The sequence below is a fragment of the Desmodus rotundus genome, chromosome 1, assembly GCF_022682495.2.
Source record: "Desmodus rotundus isolate HL8 chromosome 1, HLdesRot8A.1, whole genome shotgun sequence".
NCBI classification, from domain to species: Eukaryota; Metazoa; Chordata; class Mammalia; order Chiroptera; family Phyllostomidae; genus Desmodus; species Desmodus rotundus.
The window spans coordinates 95082206-95100380 of record NC_071387.1 but is presented as its reverse complement, the minus strand read 5'-3'; the positions used below and the strand labels follow the sequence as shown (position 1 = coordinate 95100380).

General features: G+C 40.1%; 1 protein-coding gene across 2 annotated transcripts in view; it reads left to right on the top strand.

Moving 5' to 3' along the window:
• Positions 1-18175, top strand: part of ITGAM (integrin subunit alpha M) — a 71198-nt gene that overhangs the window by 42276 nt on the left and 10747 nt on the right. For both annotated transcript variants that reach the window (XM_024560440.4, XM_045195528.3), the window contains exons 13-14: positions 16744-16884; positions 16983-17192. In XM_024560440.4, coding sequence (XP_024416208.3) covers positions 16744-16884; positions 16983-17192 — 351 coding nt within the window. The remainder of the gene's footprint in view (positions 1-16743; positions 16885-16982; positions 17193-18175) is intronic.

Sequence of the window (18175 nt, the reverse complement as noted above, 5' to 3'; positions counted from 1 at the left end):
GTCATGGGTGAGCTGTTGTGCTAGGGCTCACCCCAAAGAACAGGTGTCTGGTGCAAGCTTAATCTGCCCTTTGGATGTGTTATTTGTGGAATTGGTTGTGTGGTGCTCTGGTGTGGTCTGAAGCTAGCCACTGGGTGTGTTGATTTTGGAGCCTTGTGGGATGGAATCTAGTGTAAACCAAAGTTAGCCATCATTTATGTGGCCTTGGGGGTACCTGGTAGGAAGTATAAAGTAATCTGCTGTTGGTTGCCACTTGAGCTGGGCTTGGAAGTGCTTGGGAGAGTCTAGATTTTAGAGAGAGAGTATAAGAGAGAGATGCAGAGAGAGAGAGAGAGAGAGAGAGAGAGAGAGAGAGAGAGAGAAACATTGACATGAGAGAGAAACATCAATTGGTTGCCTCTTGCATGCACCCTGACTAGGAGCAAACCTACTACCTAGGTATATCTCCTGACTAGGAATCAAACCCATGACCTTTTTGTGTATGAAACAATACTCCAACCAACTGAGCCCCCTGGCCAGGGCTGAAATTTTTCTTGTTTCTTGAAGTAGGCTTGTATTACCATGAGTTTCCCTCTTAGAACTGCTTTGGTCCCATAAATATTTTGATTGTTGTGTCTTCATCTTCATTTGTTTCAAAGTATTTTTTGTTCCTCCTTGATCTCATTGTTAACTCATTGATTGTTTTGTAACATGTTACTTAGACTCCACGTGTTTGTATGTTTTTTAGTTTTCTCTTTGTAATTGATTTCTAGTTTCATGCCATTGTGATTGGAGAAGATGCTTGACATGAATTTCAATCTTAAATTTATTGAGATTTGCTTTGTGGCTTAACATGTGTTCTATCCTGAAAAATGTTCCATGTTCATTTGAAAAGAATTCATATTCTGCTGCTTCTGGGTTAAATGTTCTAAAATATCTATTAAGCCCATCTAGTTTAACGTGTCATTTAAGGCCATGGTTTCCTTGTTGACTTTCTACCTGGTTGATCCATCTATTGATGTCAGTGGGGTGTTAAAGGCCCTTACAATTACTGTTGATATTTTCCTTTATGTTCATCAATTATTGCTTTATGTATTTTGGTGCTCACATATTGGGTGCTTAGAAGTTTATGACAGTTATATCTTCTCATTGGAATTATCCACTTATTATGAAATGTCCTACTTTGTCTATTGCTACAAGCTTTGTTTTAATGTATATTTTGTCTGATACAAGTATTTCTACCCCAGCTTTAAAAATTTTTCATGAAGTATCTGTTTCTATACCTTTACTTTATGTGTCTTTCGATCTGAAGTGGATCTCTTGTAGGCAGCATATATATGAGCCTTATTTTTTAAAAATATATTTATTGATTATGCTATTACAGTTGTCCCATTTCCCCCATCACTCCACTCCATCCTGACCACCCCCTCCCTCCCAAATTCCCCCTTTATAGTTCATGTCCATGGGTCATACTTATAAGTTCTTTGGCTTCTACATTTCCTACACTATTCTTACCCTCCCCCTGTCTATTTTCCACCTATCATCTATGCTACTTATTCTCTGTACCTTTCCCCCCTCTCCCCCTCCCACTCCCCTATTGACAACCCTCCATGTGATCTCCATCTCTATGGTTCTGTTACTGTTCTAGTTGTTTGCCTACTTTGCTCTTGTTTTTGTTTTAGGTGTGGTCGTTAATAACTGTGAGTTTGCTGTCATTTTTACTGTTCCTATTTTTTATCTTCTTTTTCTTAGGTAAGAAGATAAAAGCCCTTTAACATTTCATATAATAAGGGCTTGGTGATGATGAACTTCTTTAACTTGACCTTATCTGAGAAGCAGTTTATCTGCCCTTCCAGTCTAAATGATAGCTTTGCTGGATAGAGTCATCTTGGATGTAGGTCCTTGTGTTTAATCTTGGGTAATGTAATTATGATGTGCCTTGGTGTGTTCCTCCTTGGGTCCAGCTTCTTTGGGACTGTCTGAGCTTCCTGGACTTCCTGGAGGTCTATTTCCTTTGCCAGACTGGGGAAGTTCTCCTTCATTATTTGTTCAAATAAGTTTTCAATTTTTTGTTCTTCCTCTTTTCCTTCTGGCACCCTTATAATTCGGATGTTGGAACATTTCAAGATATCCTGGACGTTCCTAAGCCTCTCCTCATTTTTCTGAATTCTTGTTTCTTCATTCTTTTCTGGTTGGATTTTGCTTTCTTCCTTCTGGTCCACACCATTGATTTGAGTCCCAGTTTCCTTCCCATCACTATTGGTTCCCTGTACATTTTCCTTTGTATCTCTTAGCATAGGCTTCATTTTTTCATCTGGTTTTCGAACAGATTCAACCAATTCTGTGAGCATCTTGATAACCAGTGTTTTGAACTGTGCATCTGATAGGTTGGCTATCTCTTCCTCGCTTAGTTGTATTTTTTCTGGAGCTTTGAAGTGTTCTGTCATTTGGGCCTTTTTTTTTTTTTTTTTTTGTCTTGGCGTGTCTGTTACTTTAAGGGGCGGAGCCTTAGGTGTTCACCCGGGGCCGGGTAATGCTGGTCAATGCGCTGTGACGATGTACATGGGGGAGGGGCCGAGAGGGAGCAATGGAGCCCGCTTCACTCCCCTCCAGATCCCAATCTTTCACTCTGATACCCACAATCAAACTGGGCCCCTCCGGCGCTGGTTCTCGAGCGGGCAGGCCTGTGCACACTCCAGGCCCCCGTGGGTCCCTCCAACGACCTCTCCCGCGAGGCTGTGAGTCTCTCCTGCTGCCACCCCAACCCCCACAGGTGCCCTCAATCAGAGGTCCGAGGCTCCACTTCCTTCACCGGAGCCCTGGGTTGCTGGTCTGCATCGCTCCCGGCCCTTAGTCCGGTTTATCTGTGCGCAAGTGTGGGGCTGCGACGTGCTACCCGTGCTCTGCCTGCCCTGTTCTCCACCACTCTGAGTCTGGCCCTCTTGGTTTATCTGTGCCCGAATGTGCGGTCGCAGGGTCTGCTAGTGGTCAGACTGCCTGCCCCGTACGTCCACCAGTATCGGTCCCGCCACCGCCACGAGAGTCCTCTCTGCCCCTGCTGCCTGTCTCCGCCCCTCCTACCGGTCTGGACGAATGTCTCTTTTTTATTTCCTTGGTGTCAGGCTTCCTTGCCGTTCGATTTTCTGTCAGTTCTGGTTGTGCGAGGAGGCGCAGTGTGTCTACCTACGCCGCCATGTTGGTTCTCCCGAGCCTTATTTTTTTTTTTCTGTCTGTTCAGCCATGCTGTGTATTTTGTTTGGGACATTTAGTCCATTTACATTTAAAGTAATTACTGATAGGTTCATACTTATTGCCATTTTATTAATTGTTTTCTGATTGTCTTTGTAGTTCTCTGTTTCTTATTCTCTTGCTTCTTTTGTATGTTGATGAATTTCTGTAGTGTCATGTTTGGATTCCTTTCTCTAATTTTTTGTGTATTTCTTGTAGATTTTTGGTTTGTGGTTGTTATGTGTTTCATTTATACAGAGCTATATTTATAGCAGTCTATTTTAAGTTGATGGTTACTGGAAGTTCAAACACATTCTAAAATTACTGCATTTTTACTCAACCTTTATGTTTATGTCTTTGTCATGATTTTTAATTTCTTGTGTGTTTATCTCTTAATTTATTGTAATTACACATGATCTTCCTACTTTTATCTTTTAACCTTTGTGCTAGTTTTGTAGTTTGTAGATCAACTGCTTTTACTAAAAATTTTCCTTTGTCCATGAGAATTATTTCATACTTTTGAACTTTTCTTAACGAAGTTCCTTTAATATTTCTTGTAATACTTCGTTAGTTGTGGTGAACTTTTAAAGCTTTTTCTTGTCTGGGGAACTCTTTATTTCTCCTTTGATTCTAAATGATAGCTTTGTTGGGTAGAGTAACCTTGGTTGTAGGTCCTTGCTTTTCATCACCTTAAATATTTTGTGCCACTCCCTTCTGGTCTGCAAAGTTACTTTTGAGAAATCAGCTGACAGTCTTAAGGGTGCTTCCTTGTATGTAATTAACTGCTTTTCTATTGTTGCTTTTAAGATTCTCTTTTAAAAAAATTTTGTATTGTTATTCAATTACAGTTGTGTGCCTTTTCTCCCCATCCTCCCACCCCACCCCAGCTGAACCCCCCTCCCTCCCCCACCTCCACCCTCCCCCTTGATTTTGTCCATGTGTCCTTTATAGTAGTTCCTGTAATCCCCTCTCCTCACTGTCCCCTCCCTGTCTTGTTCCTGATCTTAGTGGGAAAGCTCTAAGTTTTTGTCCATTGAGTATGATGTTGCCTGTAGGTCTCTCATATATGGCCTTTATTGTGTTGAGGAATGCTCCCTCTATTACCACTTTGCTGAGTGTTTTTATCAGAAATGGGTGCTGTATCTTATCAAATGCTTTTTCCACATCTATTGATATGATCATGTGATTTTTGCCTTTGCTGTTGTTGATGTGATGTATTATGTTTATTGATTTGCAAATATTGTACCATCCTTGCATCCCTGGGATGAATCCCACTTCGTCATGGTGTATGATCTTTTTAATGTATTGCTGGATGCAGTTTGGCAATATTTTGTTGAGAATTTTAGCGTCTACATTCATCAGAGATATTGGCCTGAAGTTTTCTTTCTTCATTGTGTCTTTATCTGGTTTTGGGATTAGGATGATGCTGGCTTCATAAAAAGAGTTTGGGAGTCTTCCATCAGTTTGGATTTTTTCGAATAGTCTGTGAAGGATAGGGGTTAGCTCTTCCTTAAATGCTTTGTAGAATTCTCCTGTGAAACCATCTGGTCCAGGGCTTTTGTGTGTTGGGAGTTTTTTGATGACTGCTTCAATTTTGTCTGCTGTTATTGGTCTCTTCAGGTTTTCTGCTTCTTCATTCAGTTTTGGAAGATTATATTTTTCTAGAAATGTGTCCATTTCACCTAGGTTTTCAAATTCCTTGGCATACAGTTCTTCATAGTAATTTCTTACAATCCTTTGTATTTCTGTGGTATCAGCTATAATCTCTCCTCTTTCATTTCTAATTGTGGTTATTTGGATCCTCTCTCTTTTTTTCTTGATGAGCCTACTTAAAGGCTTGTCGATTTTGTTTATCTTTTCAAAGAACCAGCTCCTGGATTCATTGATCCTTACAATTGTGCTTTTAGTCTCTATGTCATTTAACTCTGCTCTGATCTTGGTTATTTCCTTCCTTCTGCTTGCTCTGGGCTGTCTTTGTTGTTGTTCCTCGAGTTCTTGTAGGCGTAGTGTTAGGTTGTTTGTTTGAAATGTTTCTATCTTTTTAAGGTAGGCCTGTATTGCTATGAACTTCCCTCTCAGGACTGCTGTTGCTGTATCCCATAGGGTTTAGGTTGTTGTGAGTTCATTTTCATTTGTTTCCAGAAAGTTTTTGATTTTTTCCCTAATCTCGTTCTTGACCCATTCATTGTTTAATAGCCTGCTATTCAGTCTCCATGATTTTGAGTGTTTTGGGTTTTTTTTCCTTTGGGATTGGTTTCTATTTTCAGTCCCTTGTGGTCAGAGAAAATGCTTGATAGGATTTCAATTTTCTTGAATTTGTTGAGGCTTGTTTTGTGTCCTATCATGTGGTCTATCTTCGAAAATGTTCCATGTACACTTGAAAAGAATGTGTATTTTGCTTCTTTGGGATGAAAATCTCTCTATATATCAGTTAAATCCATTTCCTCTAGGGTATTGTTAAGTGACACAATATCCTTGTTGATATTTTGTTTGGAAGACCTGTCCATTTTTGACAGTGGGGTGTTAAAGTCCCCTACTATAATTGTGTTGCTGTCAATATCTTTCTGGAAGTCCTCCAAGATTTTCTTTATGTATTTGGGTGCTCCTATGTTGGGTGCATATATATTTACAATGTTTATGTCTTCTTGGTGGATTCTTCCTTTGAGTATTATGAAGTGACTTCTGGGTCTCTCTTTATGGCCCTTCTTTGGAAGTCTATTTTGTCTGATATGAGTATTGCTACCCCTGCTTTTTTTCCCTGTCCATTTGCTTGGAAAATTTGTTTCTAGCCCTTCACTTTCAGTCTGTGTAGGTCTTTTGTCCTGAGGTGGGTCTCTTGTAGGCAGCATATGTGTGGGTCATGTTTTCTTATCCCTTCAGCTATTCTATGTTTTTTGATTGGAGCATTTAATCCATTTATGTTTAAGGTTATTATTGATAGGTAGTTATTCATTGCCATTTTTTCCTACCTGTGTTCCTCTCTCTTTCTCTTTTCCTTCCTTTCCTTAAAGCAGTCCCTTTAGCATCTCTTGCGGAACTGGTTTGGTGGAGCTGTATTCTTTTAGACTTCTTTTGTCTGGGGAACTCTTTATTTGGCCTTCTATCTTGATTGAGAGCCTTGCTGGGTAAAGTAGTCTTGGTTGCAGGCCTCTGGTTCTCATTACTTGGAATATTTTTTTGCCATTCTCTTCTGGCTTGGAGCATTCCCATTGAGAAGTCAGTTGCTAACCTTATTGGGGCTCCCTTGTATGTTACTTCCTCTTTCTCCCTTGCTGCCTTTAAGATCCTCTCTTTGTCTTGGAATTTTGCCATTTTAATTATGATGTGTCTTGCAGTGGGTTTCTTTGGGTTCCTCTTGCTTGGGACTCTCTGTGTTTCCTGGATTTGGGTGACTTTTTCTCTCTTCAGATTAGGGAAATGTTCCATCATTACTTCTTCAAGCAGGTTTTCTATCCATTGCTCTTCTTCTTCTCCTTCTGGTATTCCTAGTATATGGATATTGTTACATTTCATGTTGTCCTGCATTTCCCTTCATCCCTCTTCATTCTTTCTGAGCCTCTTTTCCTTTTCTTGCTCTTTCTGGGTGTTTTTTTCTACTTTGTCCTCCAGCTCACTGATCCGATCCTCTGCTTCATCAAGTCTGCTTTTCATTCCTTCTACTGTGTTCTTCAATTCAGAAATTGTATTCTTCATTTCCTCTTGGCCCTTGTTGATAGTTTCTATTTCCTTTTTCATGTTGATATAGTTTGCAGTGAGTTCATTGTAGTTTACCTGTAGTTTCTGATAGTTCTCTGTGAGTTCAGTGAGCTCAGTGAGCTTCTTGATAACCATTGCTTTGAACTCAGTATCTGACAGTTGAGTTGCCTCTTTTTCAGTTAGCATTCTTTCTGAGGCTTCCTCCTTTCCTTTCATTTGGGGATTGTTTCTTTGTCTTCCCATTGTTTGTGAGACTCTTCTTGTTATCCTCTGCTTCTTAAATTGATGTATTCTGACTCCCTGGGTTTATGGTATGAACTTCTATGGTAGAATGGCAATGGGATTCAGTGGTGCCGTCTCCTTAGTCTCCTGTGCTCACTGTTCTTGAGGTGACGTTTCTGGGTGTAGCACGGTGTAACTCTGGTCTTTTTAGCACTCCAGGTTTTATTGTGTCACCTGTGGGAAAAAGAGAAAGTGGGGGGAAGAAGGGAAGGAGGGGAAAAGGGAATAGAAAAGGAAAGGAAGGAAGGAAGAAGGAATAAAGAAAGATCGGAGGCAAGATAAGAAGGAATGTTAACAAAAATTAAAACAAAAGAATAACTAAAAGAAGGCAGGAAGAAGGAATAAAAAAGGTAAAGGATGGAAGGAAGAAGGAATAAAAAAAAGAAAGAAGGACAGAAAGGAAGAAGGAATTCAGGGGGAAAGGAGGAAAGAAAAAAAAAAAAAGAAAAGTGTTCTGCTGGCTTTAAACCAGTCAGGTTAGTTCTGCTGGTATTCCTGTCGTCGGATCTTTCAGTGTCCTCTATCTTTGGTCTCTGATCTTCATATATGCTGGAATACCATTGGCTGTTCGCTCTGCTCCTCAGATCAGCTAGGTGTTTCACTGGTGGTGAGAGGAAGTGGACTCCACTCCCACCTATCTCGCCGCCATCTTCCGGATCCCCCAAGATTCTCTTTTAATCTTTAACTTTTGGCATTTTAATTGTGATGTGTCTTGGTATGGTCTCCTTTGGGTTCATCTAGTTTGGGATTCTTAAACTTGTGCTTCTTGAACTTATATGTCTATTTCCTTTGCCAGGTTAAGGAAATTTTCAGTCATTATTTCTTCAAACAGGTTTTTAGTCCCTTGCTTTTTCTCTTTTTCTGGTACCCTTATGTTGTTAATGTTGGTATGCTTGATGTTTTCCCACAGGTCCCTTAAACTATCCTTATTTTAAAATTCTTTTTTTTTCTTTCTGATGTTCTGATTGAGTGTTTTCTGCTTCCTTTCCTCCAGATTGCTGATTTAATTCTCTGCTTCATCTTATCTGCTCTTGATTACCTCTAATGTGTTCTTCATTTCAGTTATTGTAGTCTTCATTTCTGACTGTTTCTTTTTTGTTTTCTGCCTCCTTGTTGAAGTTCTCACTCTATTCATCTCCTAAGTTCATTGAACATACTTATAATCATTTTTAAAATTAATTAATTTATTTTTAGACAGAGGGGAAGGGAGATAGAAAGAGAGGGAGAGAAACATCAATGTGTGGTTCCCTCTCACGAGTCCCCTACTGGGGACCTGGTCTGCAACCCAGGCATGTGCCCTGACTGGGAATCGAACCAGCAACCACTTGGTTCACAGGCTGGTGATCAATCCACTGAGCCACACCTGCCAGGTCATATAATCATTGTTTTGAACTCTGCATGTGGTAGATTGCTTGTCTCCATTTTGTTTAGTTCTGATGTGGAGTTGTGTTCCATTTTTTCTCATTTGGAACATTTCATTAATGCCTCATTTTGGCTGACTCCCTGTTTGTTGCTATGTATTAGTAGAGCTACTATGCCTCCAAGTCTTGAGAGACTGGCCTTGTATAGGATATGTCTATGAGGCTCAGTGGTACAGTCTCCCTGGTCACTTTAGGCAGATGCTCCAGGTGAGTCCCTTTGTGGGTTGTATGTTTCCTCCTGCTGTAGTTGAACCTTGATTACTGTTGGCATGTCAGGGGGTGGGGTTGACCCTTAGGTTGTCTGGCTGTCAGGGCTGGTTGTCATGGGTGAGCTATTGTGCTAGGGCTCACCCCAAAGAACGGGTGTCTGGTGCAAGCTTAATCTGCCCTTTGGATGTGTTATTTGTGGAATTGGCTGTGTGGTGCTCTGGTGTGGTCTGAAGCTAGCCACTGGGTGTGTTGATTTTGGAGCCATGTGGGATGGAATCTAGTGTAAGCCAAAGTTAGCCATCACTTATGTGGCCTTGGGGGTACCTGGTAGGAAGTATAAAGTAATCTGCTGTTGGTTGCCACTTGAGCTGGCTTGGAAGTGCTTGGGGAGTCTATGCTGTGAACCAAGGCTGGCTGCCACTTGTGTCAGGCTGGGGTCCCTGTGGTGGGCACCACTATGAAATCTGAGTTGCTCTGCCACTTGTGCTGGGCTTGTGGCTGCTTAGTTGAAACTACGTTTCAAGCCAAGACTGATTGCCACTTATGCCAGGCTTGGGCCAGTTATCAGGAGGTACAAGGTATGCTGAGCCTGCCACTGCTTTTTTGGGGTTTGTGTATCTTGGAGAGAGTTTAGGAAAGTCCATAGCAAGGTCTGAGACAGGCCACTTGTGTTGAGGAGCTGCTGAAGGGACCTAGTGCCAAGTAGGTGAGTTGGGTACAGCTGGTTCTCAGGGAGTCACCAGGGCTGGGGAATGGTATTAAGGCAGGTTAATAGAGAACTCAAATTTGGCGCCTAACTGCATGGGGCCCAGTGGGTCGGAGGAGTCCTCAAAAAGGAACAAGGATGACTACCAGCACTTCTGTCCCTGGAGAGAGTTGCCTTGACCCTTGCCTCTCCAGTTCTCACCCTGAAGTTAGTTAATTTAATTCCTTTTTATGTGTCCTTGACACTTTTGACCTGCTGCCCCTATGCTGGAGCTTAGAGGGGGTGGGTTTGTGAGCAAGTGAGTTTATATATGGGTTGTTTAAGAGCAGTTCCTTAGTATCTAGCAGTCCTTTGTCTGCATCCAACACAATCTTGATGGTTTTCACAGCCAGATGTTGTGGGGGCTTCCTTTCCTGGCACTAGTGCCCCAGGCTGGGGAGCCAAGTGTGGGGCTGGAACCCCTCACTTTGTGGAGGGGACCTTCACAGACAAGAAATTCCTCCCAATTCTTAGTCACCACACCTACCAATGTGGTGATTGTGGGACCTACCAATTCTGCATCTTTACCCCCAGTACCAGTTTGTACATGGCTGCTTCTTTATATCCTTAGTTATAAGATATAACTGGTCTTCAGGTGGTTCTCAATGATGGTTGTTCTATAATTTAGTCGTAATTTTGATGTATCACAGGAGAAGGTGAGCACAGAGTTTACCTACTCTACTATCTAGACCAAAAGCTTTTAGTACATTGATTTTCAATAAAGGCACAGAGATAATTTAATGGAGAGTCCAATGGTGTTGGAATAACTGGACATGCATAATAAACAAAGTAAAATAAAAACCTCTACCCATATCTAATACCATATTAAGATTAATTTAAAATAGATTATGGTTCTAAATGTAGAATCTAAAACTATAATACTATAATCAAGATCAGAGTGAAAATAAATGACATAAAGACTAAGAAAAAAATTCTAAAGATCAATGAACCCAGGAGATGGTTCTTTGAAAAGATAAACAAAATCAATGAACCTTTAACCAGACTCATCAAGAAAAAGAGAGGGGGCCCAAATTAACAAAATCAGAAATGACAGAGGAGAAATAACAGTGGATACCACAGAAAAACAAAGGACTGTAAGAAAATACTATGAACAATTACATGTGAAGAAATTGGAAAACCTGGATGAAATGGATAAATTTCCAGAATCATCCAATATCCTAAAACTGAATCAGAAAGAAGCAGAACACCTGAATAGGTTTGATAACAACTAATGAAATTGAAGCAGTAATAAAAAAATTCCCAGCAAACAATAGTCCTGGATCAGATGGTTTCACAGGTGAATTTTAGCAATCATTCAAAGAACTGACACCTATACTTCTCAAACTATTCCAAAAATTTCAAGAAGAGGCAAGGCTTCCAAGCTCTTTTTATGAAGCTTGTGTTATCCTAATTCTAAAGCCAGGTAAAGACAAAACAAAGAAAGAAAGCAATAGGCCAGTATCCCTGATGAACATTGATGATAAAATCCTCAACAAAATACTAGCAAAACAGATCCAGCAATACATTTAAAAAAATCGTAACACCATGATCAAGTGGGACTTATCGTGATGATACAAGGTTGGTACAATATTCACAAATTAGTAAATGTGAATGCATAAATAAAATGCAAGATAAAAATCATGTGATTATATCAAATAATACAGAAAAGGCATTTGATAAAACCCAGCACCTATTTATGATAACAACTCTAAGCAAAGTGGGAATAGAGGAGTCAAACCTCAACATAATAAAGGATATATACAAAGAACCAACAGCCAACATCATACTCAATGTGCAAACCTAAAAGTGTTTCCTCTAAGATCAGGAACAAGACAGGGATGTCCGCTTTCACCACTCTTATTCAACATAGTACTGGAAGTCCTAGCCATAGTGACTGGAAGTCTTCTAGCCACAAGAAGAAATAAAAGACATTCAAATTGGAAAGGAAAAAGTAAAACTATCATTATTTGCAGATGACATGATATTGTACATTGAAAACCCTGTAGGTTCCACCAAAAAACTACTAGACCTAATAAATGAATTCAACAAAGTAGCAAGATTCAAAATCAATACTCAGAAATTGATGACATATCTATACCCCAATAATGAACTATCAGAAAAAGAAACTAAGAAAACAATCCTATTTACTATTGCAACACAAAAAATAAGGTACCTAGGAATAACTTTAATCAAGGAGGTAAGAGACCTGTATTCAGAAAACTATAGGACACTGAAGAAAGAAATTGAAGAAGACACAAAAAAGTTGAAACATATACTGTGTTCATGGACTGGAAGAATTAGCATCATTAAAATGTCCATATGACTCAAAGCAATCTATAGATTCAATGCAACTCTTATCAAGATACCAATGGCATATTTCACAGATCTAGAACAAATATTCCAAAAATTTATATGGAACCAAAAAAGACTCTGAATAGCCTCAGCAATCTTGAGAAAGAAGAACAAAGTTGGAGGGATCATAATACCTGACATCAAACTATACTATAAGGCCACTGTAATAAAAAAGCCTGTTACTGGCATAAGAACAGATACATAGGTCAGTGGAACAGAATAGAGAGCTCAGAAATAAACCCACACCTTTATGGTCAATTATTTGACAAAGGAGGCAAGAGCATACATGGAGTAAACATAGTCTCTTCAATAAATGGTGTTGAGAGTATTGGACTAGTACTTGCAAAAAATGAAACTAGACCACTGTCTTACACCATACATTAGAATAAACTTGAAATGAATAAAAGAGTTAAATATAAGTTATGATAATTATCCCAGAAGAATATATAGGCAGTAAAATTTTGGATATCTCATGTAGCAATATTTTTGCCAATATACCTCCCTAGGCACAGGAAACAGAGGAGAAAAGTAACAAATGGGAATACATCAAATTAAAAGTGTCTGCACAGCTAGAGAAAACATCAGCAAAATGAAAAGGGAATCCACTGTATGGGAGAATATATTTGCCAATGATACATTGGACAAAGGTCTAATCTCCAAACTATATAAAGAACTCATGACTCAACACCAAGAAGACAAACAAATCCAATTAAAAAATTGGCAAAGGACCTAAACAGACACTTCTCCAAGGAGGACATACAGAGGGCCCATAGACATATGAAAAGATACTCAGCATCACTATCCATCAGAGAGATGCAAATTAAAACCATAATGAGATACCACTTCACACCAGTCAGAATGGTCATCATAAATAAATCAACAAATAACAAGTGCTGGCAAGGATGTGGAGAACAGGGAACCCTAGTCCACTGTTGGTGGGAATGCATACTAGTGCAACCACTCTGGAAAACAGTATGGAGTTCCCTCACAAAATTAAAAATGGAACTGCCCTTTGACCCAGCAATTCCACTTCTGGGAATATACCCCCCAAATCCTGAAACACCAATTCAAAAGAACACATGCAGCCCTATGTTCATAGCAGCAATATTTACAATAGCAAAGATTTGGAAACAGCCTAAGTGCCCATCAGTAGATGAGTGGATAAAAAATTGTGGTACATTTACACAATGGAATACTACACAGCAGTAAAAAAAGAAAGAATTCTACCTTTTATAATAGCATAGATGGAACTGGAGATTATTATGCTGAGAAATAAGCCAGTCAATGAAAGACAAATACCTTATTATGTCACTTATAACTGGAATCTAATGAATAAAATAAATGAACAAGCAAAATAGATCAGAGGCACAGAAACATGGAACAGACTGATGGCTGTAGAAGGGGAGTGGGTTGGTGGGAGCTGGTTGAAAGAAGGTGAAGGGATTAGGCAAAGGACATATATGCATGTCCCATGGACATGAAAAACAGTGTGGGGATTGACTGTGGGAATGGGGGGCAGGCTGGGGGAGGGGGGCAAAGGGAAAAATTGGGACAACTGTAATAGCATAAACAATTAAAAAGACTGAAAAAAAGAAATAAACCTTAACTCTCACTTGAAAAGAAATAAAACTGCAATACTTGTGGAATAAAACATAGTAGGAAATCTTCATGACCTTGTGTTGTACGAAGCGTCCTTACATGTAACACTATACACATGGTCTATAAAGGAAAAATTGATAAACAAGACTTCATGAAAATTAAAAGATTTTGCTCCGTGAAAGGCACTGTAAAGAGAATGAACAGATAAACAAAATATTTGTAAATTTCCTTTTTTAATTACATATCTGACAAAGGGCCTATCTAGAATATATAAAGGACTCTTAAAATTCAACAATAAGAAGCAATCTAAAAAATAAGCAAAATATTTGAACAGACACCTCACCAAAAATGATATATGGATGGCAGATAAGCACATGAACACATGTTCCATGCTATTAATCATTAAGGAGATGCAATTAAAACTGCAGTAAGATACTACTGACATATATTAGAATGGTTGACATAAAAATATAAACTGGCAATATCAAGTACTGCCAAGGACATATAGGAACTAAAGCTCTCAAACATTGCTTAGAATGGAAAATGGCCTATTTTGGAAAACAGTCTGTCAATGTCTTATGAAGTTCAATATGCAGTTAGCATACCAGTAATCCTTCTCTTAGGTATTTATTATTTACCTAGGAGAAATACGAACAGATGTTTACATGAAAACTTGTGTGTGAGTGTTTCTAGTGCCTCTATTCATAATCACCTAAAACTAGAAGCAACTCCAGTGTCACTCGACTGGGGAATGGCTGAACAAACTGTGGTACATAACAATGGAATACTAACCAGAAATAAGAAGGAATGGATTACTGATACATACCATGCCATGGATGAATTATTTTGAAAATCATTTTAAAAATGATTTTATTTATTTTTAGACAGAGGAGAAAGGAAGGAGAAAGAGAGGGAGAGAAACATCAATGTGAGAGAGAAACATTAATTAGCTCCCTCCTGCATACTCCCTGACCTAGGGCCAAATCTGCAACCCAGGTATATGCCCTGACCAAGAATCAAACTGGAAACCTTTTGCTTTACAGAATGAAGCCCAAACAACTGAACTGCACCAGTTAGGGCACCATGTATGAATCTTAAATGCATTATTCTAGTGAAGCAAGCCAGACCCAAAAGGCTACATATTCTATAATTCCATTTATATAATGTAATGGAAAAGGTAAAACTATAGGGATGGAAAAGAGATCAGTGGTTTCCAGGGGCTGGTGATTGAAGGAAGAGGTTGATTACAGTGAGACATGAGAGAATTTTTTGGGGGTGATGAAACTATTCTACATCTTGGCCATGGTGGTGGTTACATGACTATGTGTTTTGTCAAAACTCATAAAACTACACTAAGAATACTGAATTTTAAAAAAGATTTTATTTACTTAATTATTTATTTTTAGACAGAGGGGAAGGGAGGGAGAAAGAGAGGGAGAGAAGCATCAATGTGTGGTTGCCTCTCACATGCCCCTCAATGGGGACCTGGCCTGCAACCCAGGCATGTGCCCTGACTGGGAATCAAACCAGTGACACTTTGGTTTGCAGGCTGGTGCTCAATCCACTGAGCCACACCAGCCAGAACTTTTTCTTGTTCTTTTTGATGATAGCTATTCTAACAGATATGAGGTGATAGCTCATTGTGGTTTTGATTTTGTTGAGTGATGTTGAACACTTTTTTCATGTACCTCTTGGCCATCTGTATGTTTTTCTTTGGAAAAATGTCTATTCAGATCCTCTGTCTAATTTTTAATCAGGTTGTTTGTTTTCTTGCTATTGAGTTGTATGAGCTCTTTATGTATTTTGAATATTAACCTGTTGTCAGACCTACAATTGAAATATATATTCTCCTGTTCCATTGGTTACCTTTTCATTTTGTTGATTGTTTCCTTTGTTGTACACAAGCTTTTTAGTTTGATGTAGTTCTAGTTGCTTATTTTTGCTTTTGTTGCCTTTGCTTTTGGTGTCAAATCCAAAAAAAATTGCCAAGATTGATGTGAAGCTTACTGCTTATGTTTTCTTCTCAGAGTTTTATGATTTCTATGACTGGGAATCAAACCAGCAACTCATTGGTTCTCAGGGCAGCACTCAATCCACTGAGCCACACCAGCCAGGGCAGAATACTGAATTTTATTGTTAAGTAAATTATACCCCAATAAACCTGACCTAAAAACAAAAAAAATCCTATTGACTTTAGGATGATGCTTAAATGCCCTTGTTGGCCTGTCAGCGCGGCCTCTCTCAGTGCTGTGTGGGGCAGAAGTCAGATTGCAGTGAGCCACGGCTTGATGTCCCCTGCAGTTTTCCTTCCTAGATCTTGCTCCAGTTTGAAACTGCTGTAGACATCTCCCTGTTCATCTGTTACTATTCCCTCTGCTCCACCCTGCTGCACTGAGTACCCTGGAAGGCTCTGTCTCCAAACCCTCATCTGTGGAATGAATGAGTGAATGAATGAATGAGTGAATGACTAAATTCATGAATCCTGTGGGTGAATGCTACATATTGACGTTGAACACAGTTTTGTTTTCTTAACACATCTTTGAAGTTCTTTTAAAAGGTAGACATTATTTTTCAATATCACACAAAAATATTCCTGTAGTAATAGTTAGTTTTAATCCAAGCCAGTTGATTCCTTATTAGCCAGACTTCCAACTTTGATTTTTTACCTGCCCCCCAACCCAAATACTTCCAATGTATTGAAAAGATACCCTGTCTGCTCTTCCAAGGCTTTTCTGTCTGTAGTTTCCAACCCAACTTCTTCTTTGCTATCTTTTTTAAAAAAGATTTTATATATTTTTAGAGAGAGGAGGATGGAGGGGGAAAGAGAGGGAGCGAAACATCAATGTGTGGTTGCCTCTCACATGGCCCCCACTGGGCACCTGGCCAGCAACCCAGGCTTGTGACCTGACTGGGAATCGAACCGGCGACCCTTTGGTTCACAGCCCGCACTCAATCCACTGAGCTACACCGGCCAGGCTCTTCTTTGCTATCTTAATAATCTTCCTGCAACACCATTTGGGGTAAAATCCTCACTTACTGCCCATCAGCTCTATAATATGCTTCTCTCTCTATCAGCACATTCAAATGAGATTTTATCATGAATCATATAGAGAATCACATCTGCTACAAAGGGCTTTCCCCATCAGGCATCATTTTTCTTCACAGGGAGAAAACTCCCACACTCTGCTTTAGTTGGGAAGAGGTATGTAATCCTGGCTTCATCTCTTTTAGGTTGGCTCCTACTTTGGGGCTTCCCTCTGCTCCATGGACGTGGACAGAGATGGCAGCTCCGACCTTGTCCTCATCGGGGCTCCCCATTACTACGAACCAACCCGAGGGGGCCAGGTGTCTGTGTGTCCCTTGCCCCGAGGGGTGAGTGGCTGATCACTAGACCTGGGCTGGGTGAGGGGCCTGGTTGTGGGGTGGAGGGGTTATCCAGGTTGGGGACTGGCATTGGTTTTGTTCTGCAGAGAGCTAGGTGGCAGTGTGAGGTCATTCTCCGTGGGGAGCAGGGCCACCCCTGGGGACGCTTTGGGACAGCCCTGACTGTACTGGGGGACGTGAATGGGGACAAGCTGATGGATGTGGCCATTGGGGCCCCGGGAGAACAGGAGAACCAGGGCGCTGTCTACTTGTTTCATGGGACCTCAGCACTGGGCATCAGCCCCTCCTACAGCCAGGTAAGGCCCCATCACTGTCCCTGTCATGACAGTAAACTCTTTACTGATCTGTTCCTTTCTAATTCAATGTTCCCACAGCTGCCAGATTCCTTCTCCCATTACTCCTTCCAGAACCTTCAAAAATAATAACACGCTTCACACAAACCTCAAAAACTCAACTCTAGATTAATTCTTTAAAAAAAAAAATTTTTATTGTTATTCAGTTACAGTTGTCTGCATTTTCTCCCCATCCCCCCATAGACTAATTCTTACAACAACTGCAGGAGGTGCATAGGGGCACCGATATCTGCAGTACACAGATGAGGAGATTAGGCTTAGGGGTGATAAATAGCAAGCTGGAAGTGTGGGAATTTAGCATTCCTTTTTTTCTGAATTTTAGTCTTGGTCGGGTAACCAATGGTCCTGGTTTGCCTACATCTGTCCTGGTTTTAGACTGAAAGTCTCCCATCTCAGGAAACCCTTATACTTGGTCACCTACCAGGACTGTATGCTTCATGGGGTTGTGACTTGTGCAGTCACACAGGGCTCCTCTCTCAGGAAATTTAGAAAACTTTCAAATTTACAAGTAAATTGAGATATAATTCAAATTTACTTGTAAATTTGAAAGAATTGAACAGTGAACATCCATATATTTACAACCTAGAATCTAAAATGAGCATTTTCCCTGATTTACTTGATCACATATCCATTCTTTTTATACAGTCCATCTTATGTTTTAATGCATTTCAAAGTAAGTTGCGACATTAGCCCACTTCACCTGCAAATATTTCAGCATGTGCACCATTAACTAGAATTCAGTATTTGCCTACTGTTATTTTTTTTAAAGGTTTTATTTCTTCTTAGACAGAGGGGGTGGGAGGGAGAAATAGAGGGAGAGAAACATCAATGTGTGGTTGCCTCTCGAGTGCTCCCAACTGGGGACCTGGCCCGCAGCCCAGGCATATGCCCTAATTGGGAATCGAACCAGCAACCGTTTGGTTCGC